The 14021-nt window shown below is 39.0% G+C and overlaps 1 protein-coding gene across 1 annotated transcript; it reads left to right on the plus strand.

The window, feature by feature from the left end:
- The first annotated feature begins 9382 nt into the window (after window positions 1-9382).
- Window positions 9383-13204, plus strand: ptgfr (prostaglandin F receptor (FP)). The gene is made up of 3 exons (XM_086283193.1): window positions 9383-9483; window positions 9810-10617; window positions 12487-13204. Exons 2-3 carry the CDS (start codon window positions 9823-9825, stop codon window positions 12793-12795), a joined length of 1104 nt encoding a protein of 367 aa, XP_086139319.1. The 5' UTR covers window positions 9383-9483; window positions 9810-9822; the 3' UTR covers window positions 12796-13204.
- Window positions 13205-14021: the final 817 nt, after the last annotated feature.

Here is a 14021-nt window from a genome sequence, read left to right on the forward strand (position 1 = left end):
TTCTGTTCAGCATACCAATAGAGGGAAACTGAATTCTAGCTGGGCCTGATATTGACCTATCCAACCATATCTCCGGGGTTAGGGGGAGCAGCATGACTACTGCAGAATTCAAGTTGTTTCATCCCGCAGAGGCGGGCTGCAAGAAAAAGGCAGAGTGCTGCCTGTTTCTGTGTTCATTCACATTTTACCAGTAGGACCAGCACTCAGGTTGAATCTTAATATTGTAAGGCTCTCAGGTGCTCTGAGAAAAGCCCACGCTGTGCTGCGGTGTCATGCTAAGTGGACTCACTGCTCCTTAGATCTGAACAGTGTGCACTGTGCACCAATTACTGGCTCTTCAGGTAGAAAGGTTGAATTTTAAAGACCTGAAAGGACAAGTTGGCTGCAAATGAGCCTGCTGTTGCTATCTTAAACACCTCCTTGAGGCCGCATAATCATTTCCATTAAATGTGGAACCGTTCAAAGAAAAAAAAAGGATAACATCAAAGCTGTGATGTAGGCAATTTGAAAAAATTATCAGATCATACATCTTGGATGCCAAATGGCATTTAAAACATCATTTAAATGTAATAATAATTTATTAGATAAATAGTTTGACTAAAATATTCTGAGTTAGATAAAAAGATCATTACCATCATTATCTCTGTAAGTGAAAATGACCCAGAGCTTATTCTAAGAAAATCACTGGAAACAGAGAGAAGCAATAAGCCAAGCTGAGTTTATCGATACGGCACATTTCATGTGACAAACATACTATAGAAACATTATAACATTAATAATAATAATACTAGTGTGTAAAATGCCTTTGTTTTCTTTGCTGGGCTGTTTTTGTTGATCACTACTCCCTGACAAAAAATAGGCAAACTGTAAGTGTCTTTACTATTGTTGGATTACACTGAAATATAAATCATGTAACCTCTTCCGGATTAAGACCCTTCAAACAAAACTGATTATATAGGAAACTGATCATAAAATGTACGCACATATATATTTATGCCATATCAAACAATAATGTTATTCTGTACATTTTTCAATTCATATAAGAATTATCATCATAAACAATGGTCAAAGATATAAAGCAGTACCACAGTGTTTGTTGCCCTGGTAGTAAAGGTTTAATCCAATTTAATAGCTATGTTTTCTCTGAGTCACTACCAGAAACAGTGCAAAACATCCAACAAATCCCCAAATCTATAATTTCCATTACCAGTGTTCCAATTTGAGTTTGATATTCCCTCTGTGCTTGGCTGTGAGGTCTCTGTGGGAGTAATTGAAACAGCAGCAGGATAAAGTCACAATTTCCTCTCTCCAGGAGTATTTTCCATTATGGTACATATCACATATACTCTGTGGAAGCACAGAAATTGGCTAGTGACAAATATGTCCTATTCATGACAGCTGAGTTTTATCAGCAAGTCTGCAAAATACCATCATCCTATGTGGAGCCAAGACACGTGAGAGATAAGAATTCATGGTGTTTAGTTTTCTCAGACTACACATCATCAATCTTAATGCCTAAAAAACTGTAAATTATCTTTAAAGAGAAATATTGAAACAAGTGCTTAAATTGAATATTGTAATGGTAATTTCCATTCAGGTCTGTATGTTCTGAGTCTACACTGACACCTGGTGGCTTCACAGATTATCAGCATTTTTTTTACACGGTAAATTCCTCTGATAACATCTTAGTACTATATATGAGAAATGTGTCAGGCTGTATTTATACCTGTAAACATGGTCACGATGGCCTGTTGAAGTTCAAACTGACCATCAGAATGGGGAAAAAGGGTGATTTAAAGTACTTTGAATGTAGATTTCTTTTTTCTTTTTTTCAGATTAGCTCATCTGAGTATTTCAAAAATGGCTGATTTACTGGTCTTATAGTCCAAATAAGAGAGAAAAGATATCCAGTGAGCAGCAGTTCTCTGGGTAAAAATGAACTGTTAATGCCAGAGGTTTGAAGAGAAAAGCTAGACAGCTTACACTTCTGTACACGTTAGATTTAAATCAACCAAAATGTACTAAAATGGTTTGAATGTTTCATAGCTCAATAAATTTAAGTGCTTTGTCATTTGAAAGCTTTCTGCAGAAGCATCCCCACATGTAAGATACAATCTGATAAAATGTTGCTGTTTTCCATGAAAGTAAGATTAGAGAATCTGATTGATTACAACACACTAAAATCATTGTTGCCTTTTTTCTACCATGCAAATGTTTTCTTTAAAGTAAACGTTGTAATGATGAAATCTGAATTCATCCAAGAAAAGTTTGGTCATCTTACTGTTTTTTGGGGAAAGGGTAGAAAATATACTCACTACATGTTGATGTGACTTATTTTGTGCACGACTTAAATGACTCCTTGATATGCTTGATATGAATGTGCATCATTTAACTAAAAGATAGTCTAAATCAAAAATACCTTTACAATATTATTAAAAAATGAATTCTGATACCTTAAACAGTTGTTTCAGATTATCATTACTTAGTTCTGGATTTTTAAAGCTCTGTCAGATATTGTCAGAGAAAAACACATATTAATCTTTGTTTATGTTATAGATCCCTGTAAACTTAAATTAAGATGTAATTCATCTTTTCATCTTAAACCCAGCAGATGGAGACACAACAGGCTGTTTTCTTCTTGTAACTCTTGTGTCAGGAGGTGCTATGTGTGCAACACTGTGCTTAGGGACCTCATTTATTAAATGTTCTTAGATTTATATTTTAACCTAGTAAATATTGTCCTTCAATTTGTATGAGACAAATTGCATGAAAACTTGCTCAAGCAGTAAGCTCTCAATCTCAACTTTTACAGCAAGTGTAAGTTTAGTCATGAACATTTAAAAAGACAAAAGCTAGATTCAACCCAGACAGTGAAGCAAAGTTAAGTAAAATCCACAGCTTGGGAGTGTGTGGTCGCTGTGGTAAACAAATGAAACACAAATCTCTTACATTATATGAGTCACTACCAGCACTATCTTATTAGCTTATTTTCTGTTAATCAGTTAAGCTTAGTGGCAATGTGCCATCGCTCACTTTAGTCAAAGGCAAACAGTGTAAAGTGCTCCTATGATCGACCATGAATGAGCATATTTATTTTTTTCTAAATAGTCATAATTCTATGAAGAGGTCACATTTAACTAAATCCTGCAAAAAAAAAAATCTATTTCTGTGCAAATGTAAACATAAGATAAGATAAGATAACCTTTAATAGTCCAACATGTGGGAAATTTGTTTTGTTACAGCAGAAAGCGGACAGTGCAAAGTTACATAGAAAAAAACACTGGAATAAGATAAGAATAAGATACTGTACACAACTGTACACAATAGAATAGAATAAAATAAAATACTTTATATAGAATACAAATGCTATATACAATTGAGTATAATACAACGATGCCAGAAAAGAGTATTGCACTTAGTGTTATTGTTATTGCACATGTGTGGATGTGTGTGTTTGATCAGTTGAAGTCATTTTTTGTGGAGTCTGACAGCTGTGGGGAGGAAAGACCTACAAAATCTCTTCGTCCCACACCGTGGGTGCTGCAGCCACTGAAGGAGCTGCTCAGTGCTGTCAGTGTCCTGCATGGGGTGGGAGATGTTGTCCAACAGGGATGACAGCTTAGCCTCCATTCTCCTGTCACTCACCACCTCCACTGGGTCCAGAGGGAATCCTAGAACAGAGCTGGCCCTGCGGATCAGCCTGTTAAGTCTCTTCCTGTACCCGGCTGAGATGCTGCCGCCGCAGCAGACCACACTGTAAAAGATGGCTGAGGCCACCACAGAGTCATAGAAGGTCTTCAGGAGTGGGCCCTCCACTCCAAACGACCTGAGTCTCCGCAGCAGGTACAGCCTGCTCTGCCCTTTCCTGTAGAGGGCGTCTGAGTAATGAGTCCAGTCCAGTTTGTTGTTCAGATGAACACCAAGTGTAGCTGTCCACAGCCTCAATGTCCATACCTTGGATGTTCAGTGGTTGCAATGGAGGATGTTTGTGCCTGCAGAAGTCTACCACCAGCTCTTTGGTTTTACTAGTGTTGATCTGGAGGTAGTTCAGCTGGCACCAGTCCACAAACCATGGGTCAGTCCTCTGTATCCTTGTCGCCCCCATCAGTGATGAGGCCGACTATTGCAGAGTCGTCAGAGAACTTCTGCAGGAAGCACTGGGTGGAGTTGTGGGAGAAGTCTGCAGTGTAGATGGTGAAGAGGGACGGAGCCGGAACCATTCCCTGTGGGGCCCCCTTACTGCAGACGACCCTGTCCGACACGCAGCCCTGAGTTCTCACATACTGTGGTCGGTCGGTGAGGTAGTCCAAAGTCCATGTAGTGAGGTGATGGTCCACTCCTGAGCTCTCCAACGTGTCCTTCAGGACTGTGGGAAGAATACTGAACCCCCTGAGCCAGAGGGTGAACCAGACATGAGCTAGGAGGAATGTACAAACTCAGAAACACTGAGACGGTGTATAAAATGTAAATAAAAACAGAATGCAAATCTCATAAACCCATATTTTATTCACAATAGAACATAAAAAAAGCATCAAATGTAGTTTCAAGTAAAGATAATAATAAGGGCAATTTGAATATGAGGACAGCAACATGACTCAAAAAAGTTGGGTCAAGTTTAGCACTCAGTAGCATTCCCTTTTCTTTTAGGAATAGTCCTGCAAACGTCTTGAGAACTGAGGATGTCATTGCTGAACTTTTGTTAGAGGAAGGTTGTCCCATTTGTGCTCACCAGTCTCAGGACTTCTTTCTCATATTTTTTCATTTCATGACGCATGAAATGTTTTCAGTTGGTGAAAAGTCCGTACTGCACGCACGCTATTATAATAGACTCAGTGTACACAAATATGCAAGGCTTTGCCTGAAAAAAACATCTGGATGGGAGCATCTGTTGCTGTAAAACCTTGCAGCACCAATAGCGCCCTTCCAGATGTGTAAACTGACAATTCCACAAGCACTGGTTTCTTCTTTGGGTGATAGAGCTTTGACCTACACTTGTCAATGGCATTTTAAACGTTTCTGGAGCTGTTCCTCAGCCCATACAGTCATTTCCATAACAGTATCATATTGCCCCTGGCCCCGGGCACACAGAGATTTTGCCAGATTCTCAGAATCTTTTGAAGACATTATGTACTGTAGATGATCAGATATTCAATTCTTCACAATTTTATATTGAGGAACATTATTCTAAACTCATCAAGAAAGAGTTTTCCATACAGGATCAGTTGGGGGTCCTTGTTAACAACAACAGCCTCCAGTGCTGCCTTGTAACGTCTGTAAAAAACAAAAGAAACAATCTCTTTCCTTTCTTGCTACTCTTCATGTTGCTAAAAGACAAACAGCAGCAGCAGCTACTTTTCATCTGTTTCTTTATTCTCATTATTCATATTTTTACCCAGTGCTTGATTTATAAAACAGGAGGTCTTGGAACACAGACAGGGAGCCTTTCCAATGAGTCAAGGCAGAGAAAAAGTGACAGAACACATAAATAATCTGCACTGCCTGGAGAGTGTTAGAGCTGGCTGCCCTAACACTGCCTGCAATCATAATACTTTCCTACAGTATTCCTAATTCATAATAAAAAGAACTCCTGCCAATGAAAAAGAAGCCTCAACTTTCTCATTGATTACAGAGTTAAAGAAAGTCTGAACATGAAAAAACACAAAAGACAAAGGCGTACTTGTTTAACATGCTGGAGGAGCGCACAAAGGTCGTTAGCTTAATGAGACTCAAGAGAATGTGTTCCAGATCTGAGTAAATACCAACAGGAGCTGAACTTGTTTGTTGCTTCAAGCTGTTTGTAGGAGTCTTTCCTCTGAGCTTATTTGATACCTGCAGCTTCACAAAACTACATACAGCAGCACCCATTTGTGAGTCCTCAGAGCCAGATAGTTGTGCTTGTTTATTTGTGTGGCACAGAGTGGAAACTTTATTAGTTATTTATGAGAATCTGACATGATCATTTCAAAAATAGAAAAGTAATTAAAAGAAGAGACTGTTAGCGAAACAGCAAAAACAGAAGCAAGTGACATGAGAAGGACGTAGGTTTAGTTAATTAGTATTTTAACTTCACTGCAACGACAGCAGATGTAAAATGAGACCATAAATCCTTTATCACAATATAAGTTATGTCCCTACAGATCTCTGTCGTGTATCCAAGGTCAGGGAAGAGGGACTATGACACAAAACTACAATGTGGATCTGGAAGGTGAGCCAGGAACTGGCAGCTGTAGGCTGTTGTTATTGTCAGATAATCCGCTTCTCTCTCAAGTGTTAAGTACTTGCATGATCAAATTTGTGCTGTATCTGAAAACGAGGTTAATGTGAGATATTTGGCCTTCATCCAACCTGTGTCCAAACTGCTGAGGATTTTCAACAGTTTTGCCAGTGACTCCATTTTGAGCACATTTTGCTACTTCTCCCACTTTGCACCAACTCTGCTGAATTAACAATTTCAAACTGAAGGACATTTGCTGGGCAGGGTTGCAGAGACTGAGTGACAAATGGGGCAAAGTAATGACGGAAGAGAGAAGACGAGTGAGAACAGAAAGTACGTTACCTGTGAGTCTTTGCTCTGGAGTGGTTTTCTGAGATGATGGGAGATGTGAAGAAGAAGTAACAGTACCACTGGCAAAAAGCCTGCATTATGGGTTATTTTCCCATTTTTGCCCCATCTGCTCACAGCTCCATCTGAACCCTGCTGAGTCAGCCTGACTATTAGAACAGCCCCATTAGATACACCCAACAAAAGAACGCGATTGTGCTCCCATGCCTGTGCTTATGCTGGTTCTGCTACTTGTCAACACTACAGTAGAAGGTGTAATGTCTCCTCAGATGATTGCATCAGGAGTTACCTTTTCAGATAATTAGTAACCACCATAAGACAGCAAAGAGAAAGGTTTCATTACCACTTCAAGATGATAAGACATTCTGTTTTCGCACTGAGAACAGACAACGGTAATTACAGACTCAGGAGATAAAATCCGTGTGAATGGAAAAGAAAAGTACCTTTTCTCCTTTTCATTCATCTTTTCTTGTGGTCATTGAAAGCTGTATTATGACACGCAGCTAGGGAGGCTGCTGGATCATCTCCGACCTGCATCTTCATTGTTCAGACTGCGCTTTCACTGGCAATTTATTTTATGAAAATATCATTTCATAAAAATTACCTACTCTTATCTAATTTGATAAGAGTAGGTATGTTTCTTTTATTACTAATTGATTGTTCTGGCAAAATATATCATTATTATTCCTGAATGGTCTTTAGCACGTTTATTTATTTATTTTTTTGCTTAATGGTTTGGCTTATTTTATTCAAAGGATGGAAATCAATAGCAAAGAAAAAGAACTTGGGACTATTGTGCTCTTATTAATACTTCAAGCTACTGATACAAATCAATAAAGGCTTTGATCCAGGAGCTATAACTTCTGTGTGGCTGAGGTAACAGAGATTATCAGGTCACTTCTAAGAAAAAATACAACTTTACTGTTCCTAATATATAAAATTATGAGAAAAATCTTGTTTTTAAGTAAAAACACCATCATTGTAACGGCTTTATTGTTTTCAGTCATTTAACACCCAAACCTCTTTTTCATTTCCAAATAATCATATGATTCATAAGTAATCATAATCATGTAAGTATCAGCAGTATGTGTGCAACTAGTTTCTTCTTCTTCTACTATTCCCCTGCAATAAATATTTCCTCTTAGAAACCTTTGCTCCTTGTTGTGAGCAAGTAAGTGCGGAGCATGTGGAGTATGAACGCAATTTGTCCTCCCTCATCAGATAAATCACAAAGGATCAAAAAGATTGAACTTTGCTCCTGGAGCAGACAAAACTGCACTTCAACATATTCCATCTGCTTTGTAGGCAGTGCTAGAATCATGTGCAGCGTGTATAAACAGCACTCCTAACAGATTTGTTGTATTTTGTCAGAAGCGAGAATCTCTAGAATCAGACTTAGTAGACAAAGGAAAACGTACAAATATGATAGAAAGACAGATGTGGATTGGGTAATGTGTGGAGTTGAACCACACTGAGTCAGGAGAAGAGTCAGTCTGTGAGAAAGACTGTGGGGAAGTGAGCTGTAGTTATGGAAGAGTATAAATTCTTAATTGCTGCTGACCTACCAGTCTCCAGACATGTCAGCTTTCAATAAGCCATAAAACAGCTGCAGTTTTAGCTTAAAGCATTATTTAAATGAGTAACTCTACAGATTTTACATATCAAAATAGGTTTAAGTTAGTTTTGCAAATATAGTGGAAAAAATTATTTAAATTATTTTGTGACTTCAGGAGTACCTGAAAGAAATCTCATGCACTGGATCAAGTAATGCCTCGAACCTCTAAAACCCTTTTCTTATATCCGATTGAGGCTGATGGCTCAAAACTACACGTGGTGCTCGTCACCCAACACAAACAAATCTCCGGTCCAGCAGTCGCCAGTGGAATTATGATGAGCAGTAAGAAGAAAAATGAGGCCAGTGATGATAAGATGACATTTGCTTTTTTGGCTCTGAACACTGAATCGATTTCGATCAAACCCTTCATCGTCTCCACAGACTGCAGTGATGATTTGGTTTAGTACTTCTTTAAAATAATGTTAAGCACAGCATGTCCTTCACATGACTTTTAAAACTTCTGAGAAAAATAACAACTAAAATGGGTTGTTTCTTCTGACAGAAATGCGCACTTAGAAGGTCGCTGGCCTTTCCTGATCTTTTTATGGGACTTTTGGTTTGCTCAGTTCACCAGCCTTTAGTTTGTTCGCATTTCTTAAGGTCATGGCTTCTTTCTTTAGCAGACCTCCGTGGAAAACGAGACGCCTGATGGCAGATGAACAAAAATGACTTAATGTCCGGCTGCACTTTACCATGTGGAGAAAAAAAGGCGGGGTTGACTAATAATCTGGAGTGCAACAAATAAAAGGACACTGCCCTGAAGAGCCAAACGCCTGGGCACGTCCACCAGAGAAGACTGATGTGGTCTTAGGGCGCTTGGGTTCAACTTTATGAAGACATTTGTTATCGAATATTCAATTCAGGAGACGCGACCGACACTGCTGATAACTGCGTAAATAGTGCGGGCGACTAAATACATAGAACAATACAGAAAAGAGAGGAAAACTTTTCGATATATTTGCTCACACTTGGAGACGCTTTTCGTTCCATGGATAATTACAATCATTAATAACAATAATTAAATCATGTTAGCTTGGCAGCATTTTATCAGTCGGTGCAATCCCCAACCAGAGTGTTAACGCACATACAAGAGGACGAAAGCAGATTCTTTCTTGGTGTGCAGCCTCTTGAGTTGCGTCTGAGCTCAGAGCTCGCCTATGCGCCCTCATCGAGACTTGGCACCTGCTGTACGCAGACGGAACAAGGACTGGTACAACATTAACTGCCGTCTCTTCTGTTTTTAAAGACAGAGAACGAGGGGGCTTTTAACTTATGGAGAGCTATCCCAGCGAAGCCCAAACCTGAGGTAAGGAATTATTTATTGAAATCAACCAAACCGAGGAATCTTCAATAGTCAGAAAAAGGTCATGAATTTGAGGAAAGAAGCGTTCACTGCACTCTGATGTGGTCTGATTGTTCCTATTGGAAAGAGAAATGGATGAGTGGGAATTACTACAAAAGCAATCACAATAGGAGTTTAAAGTGTATATAAGCTTTATTCTTGAAAATATTAATAATGTTAAACTTGTGTCTTACTTGCTTCCAAGTCAATTTTATCAGTAGATTTCATCCAAACCATTGTTTTGGTCTAATTGAATCACACAGATATTTTCCATTTACCTTCTCTTTCAGACTTATTCCAGCCATGTCAGCTAATGGGAGTTCAGAGTCCAGCTGCAGGTCAGAGGTTAGACCCACCAATAACACCTGTTTCCAGAAGGAACTGTCTATCACTGCATCAGTAATCTCTATGACTGTTGGCATCTTCTCCAACAGCCTTGCTCTGTTCATTCTGCTGAAATCCTACAGCAGCATCCGCACCAAGTCCAGGGCATCCTTCCTGCTGTTTGCCAGCAGCCTGGTGATCACAGATCTGCTGGGTCACCTCATTAATGGATCCCTGGTGCTTTTTGTGTACAGTGCTGAAAAGAAATGGGAGAATTTTGATCCTTATCAAATCATATGCACCATCTTTGGGGCATGTATGGTGTTCTTTGGCTTGAGCCCCTTGTTCCTGGGAAGTGCTATGGCTGTGGAGCGCTGCATTGGAGTCACTAAGCCTATCTTCCACTCCACAGTGTTGGCCTCACACCACATGAAAAGGCTCCTTGGGGTCACCTGGCTGCTTGCTGCACTGGTGGCTGCGCTGCCTGTAATGCTGTCGAAGCCCTACAAGGTTCAAAGGTCCAGGAGCTGGTGCTTTTTCCTTATCGAGCAAACCAAAGACTGGCTGGATGTGCTCCTGCCGCTGCTATTTTCATTGCTGGGGCTGCTGGCACTGCTGATCTCCATTGCCTGCAACACGCTAACAGGCTGTGTTCTAATACAGGCCAAACTGCGCCACAAGCATCACTGCAGAAGCATGCCTTATCACATAGAGATGATCTGCCAGCTCCTGGCTATCATGCTGGTGTCCTGCATATGCTGGGGCCCATTACTGGTAAGACCTCCTCAGCACACCTTTAACAGACAGTTAAAAATTACAGGGAAAAACGAAAAATTACAGAGCGTAGAGTGACACTGAGGAAGCTAAGCTGGATTTGTTCCCTGCTACCTAAAGCCTTTCCATATATCTTTGTTAAAGCAGTGTTATGTTGCATTTCTGATCATTAAACTACTGCTGTTGGTCAGTGTGTCCATGATGCATTTTGAAGATGAGTAAGTACATCGACATCACAGCAATAATGGGAGTTTTTTTTTTTAAATACTAGAATTGTTAGCAAACTTAACAGCTGCTTACTGGAGGTCAGAACAAGAAACCACATCACACTCCCACAACAATAGAAGCCTAACTGAGCATAGCTAAAATATTAATGACAGCAATACTAAATGAATGAGATTAAATTAAATTGAGATTAAATATTACCAGTCATCTGATTCTTTGCAGCATTAGTATTTATTTAATTAAAAATTCCCAAATAAAACAATAAATTAAATTACATTAAAGTCAATGTAACCAAGTAAGATTAAAAGGTTCATGTCAATTAGATTAAACACACAAATTTAAGTAATGTTTGCATTTTCACAGTAGTTTAATAACAGTGTTATCATAGTCAACTAAAACTAAATGCTAAAACCAAAACCAGGTGTGAGCAAACATTTTAGTGAGTTAAATTAAAAATAAAAACCAGATCGTTGAAACTCCCATAAACTGAAAAAAGAATACAAATATTTCAGCTTCCTTGATGAGACTTTGATAGATTTGTTTACTGACACTCTGCATGTCTGCAAGACTGTGAGTCAGCGGCGTTCAAAAGGTGTTTTTATTTTAGCACCTACATTGATTTCCATAAATGTTGCTTCTGACATATGGCCTCCATACACTCATAACAATAAAAAAATAAAAGTAACACTGAAACAAATGAAAACTAAACTAAAACTGAACATTTAAACTGAAATTTAAATTAAAAAACACTGAATTAAAAACAAAAAGTCAAAAAAAAAAGTGCAATAAATGTGATAAGATGAAACCATTTGGAAGAAAATCGATTGCAGAAGCATGAGCATGAAGACAGAGAGAAGAGTCATCATAATGCAGACTCCCAGATAAAGGAGGTGGAGAGTAACATGACCCCTATAAGCGAGCGGTGATGGAGCCGAGTGTGATTGGTGACGGGGTTTTCCATCGAGAGGCCTTTAAAAATGACAATGATATGGAAACGAGAAGGAGGAAAATGAAACAGAGGTGATGAAAAAATAAGCAGAAATAATAGCTGTTATCACCAAAAGGAACGGAGACAGAATGTGAGAAAACAGATCCTACTATACCCGAGCATGTCTGTGGTGCCCTAAGAAAGCTCTGTTTGTCTGTCTTTGCATTTTAAAGGGTTTGATACAAACAGGTTTTTCTCCACTTCCATCACTGTTCTTTTCTATCCTTGTCATCATCATGTAAAAGATGTCTGATGTTTAATTGTTGTACACTGGTGGAAATCAGCAAATGTATTAATTAAGGACTTGTGATGCCAAGCAATAGATGCCAGACAAGCTGAAAAATATGGCAGCTGCTTTGAAGACTCTTCCAAATAATCGTGGTTTTGAATTATTATTCAAATTAAGCAATTCTAATATTTAAAAAAAAGAAAGAAAGTAAATGCTTTGAATTAGAGATCTCTTAATAACAACAAAGATGCAAAATTGCACACACTAATCTTACCTCGTTTTTCCTGTAACTTCCCAGCCAGTCTATCACAACCAGTCTAACACAACCAGTCTATCACAACCAGTCTAACACAACCAGTCTAAAATTGTTTTCTATTAAAGTATTTGATAAATATTTAGAATAACTGTTTTTCTACCACTCCAATAGATCCATGTCACCATTCTGAGTACCAGAGCCACGGATGAGTCTCCGTCTTTTAGTCTGCTGACTATACGCATGGCTACGTGGAACCAGATCCTGGACCCGTGGGTCTACATCCTGCTGAGGAAGGCTGTTCTCAGGAAAATCTTCGTGTTGCTTCACGGCTGTTGTGGCTCGAAATTTTACACCCTCCATCGGTGGCAGCGCAGTATGCTCCACAGCTCAGCGGAGACCAGCAGCTCCAGTGGGTCATCTGATTGCCGCTGCCTCGGTAAAACACCTGTGCATGATGTTGTCATCAAATCCATCACCTGAACCCTGTCCTGAGTCTTTTATCTGAGAACGCCAAGGTGCTGAAAAACAAAAGGAAAGAAAATCATTTGGAATACTAGAAGGACATTTCTAAAGAACGCTTATCCTAAGGTCAATTTTAAAGTGACCCAGGTCCAAAACAAAATTCCTTTGATTCTTCCTTTGCATGCGCTCTTCCTCTTTGCAAAGTTTCATCCCATTTCAGCTCCTGCAGATGAATAAGACGCACTGAGACACTAGAAGACTATCAAAAATGCACTTACACAAACCACAAATGTTTTCTTGTAACATTTGCAAAATGATCACCATGAATTGTCACTATTACTGTATATTGTGGTATTGACTTTTTGTTCTAAACTTTTAGCCCCGCCTTCTGCATCAGGGGCACTAGACAAGTTCTATCAAAAACTGTCACAGTGTTAGAGACGAACTAACAGTCACTGTTAAGTCGTAGACATTGTTTTATTCATTCCTGGCTTTGTTCCACGTGCAGCTCCAGCCTGTGTCTTTGCACTACTATTTATTGATTGTGACTGAGTCTTCTTTGACCTTACATGTTAACTTTTTATTATAAGGATTCCAGTATAATGTGTTAATCATTTGGTTTGCACAGATGTGCAAGAGACAATAAGCGTGCAAAAAAACAAATGATCATCCTCCACCACCATGCTGACATCAGTATGATGTCTTTGTGCTAATATTGTGCTGTACTTAGTTTTCATCAAACATGGCTGTGCATTGATGCCAAACATCTCTACTTTGGTGCTGTCTGTCCAAAGCACATTATTCAAGAGGTCTTGTGGTTTGTTCAAATGCGACTTTGCAAACTTAAGCCATGTTGCTTTCATGCTTTTAAAGAGAAGAGGCAACCCTGGCATTTAGCAGGACCAGAAGCAGTAAGGGTATACCGGTACTTAGGACTGTTTTACCTGAAGCAAATATTTTGTGCTGAAAGTCTAGTTGATGTTTAAAACAAGCTTCTCCCAACAATTTCACCACAACAGTAAACTTTTGCTCATTGAGTGTTTTGAATGTCATCAAGTGTTTTCTTTTTTTATAGTGTGTGAGCTGTTAACGTGGTGGTGTATACTGTACCAGCCTTTAAACAATTTAAGCCTGCATTATGTTATAACATGGACCAATTGAAAACATGATTTTTGCCTGTATCAGTACGTTTGATGTTTTAAATGGTTCGGGTGAGTGTTGTGCTTTTCTTTCAAAGTGTTGTA

Source organism: Aulonocara sp. 'chitande type north' Nkhata Bay, linkage group LG23 (assembly GCF_057382095.1).
Source record: "Aulonocara sp. 'chitande type north' Nkhata Bay isolate Kocher_YH1m ecotype deep benthic linkage group LG23, A_spYH_male_GT1.1, whole genome shotgun sequence".
NCBI lineage: Eukaryota > Metazoa > Chordata > Actinopteri > Cichliformes > Cichlidae > Aulonocara > Aulonocara sp. 'chitande type north' Nkhata Bay.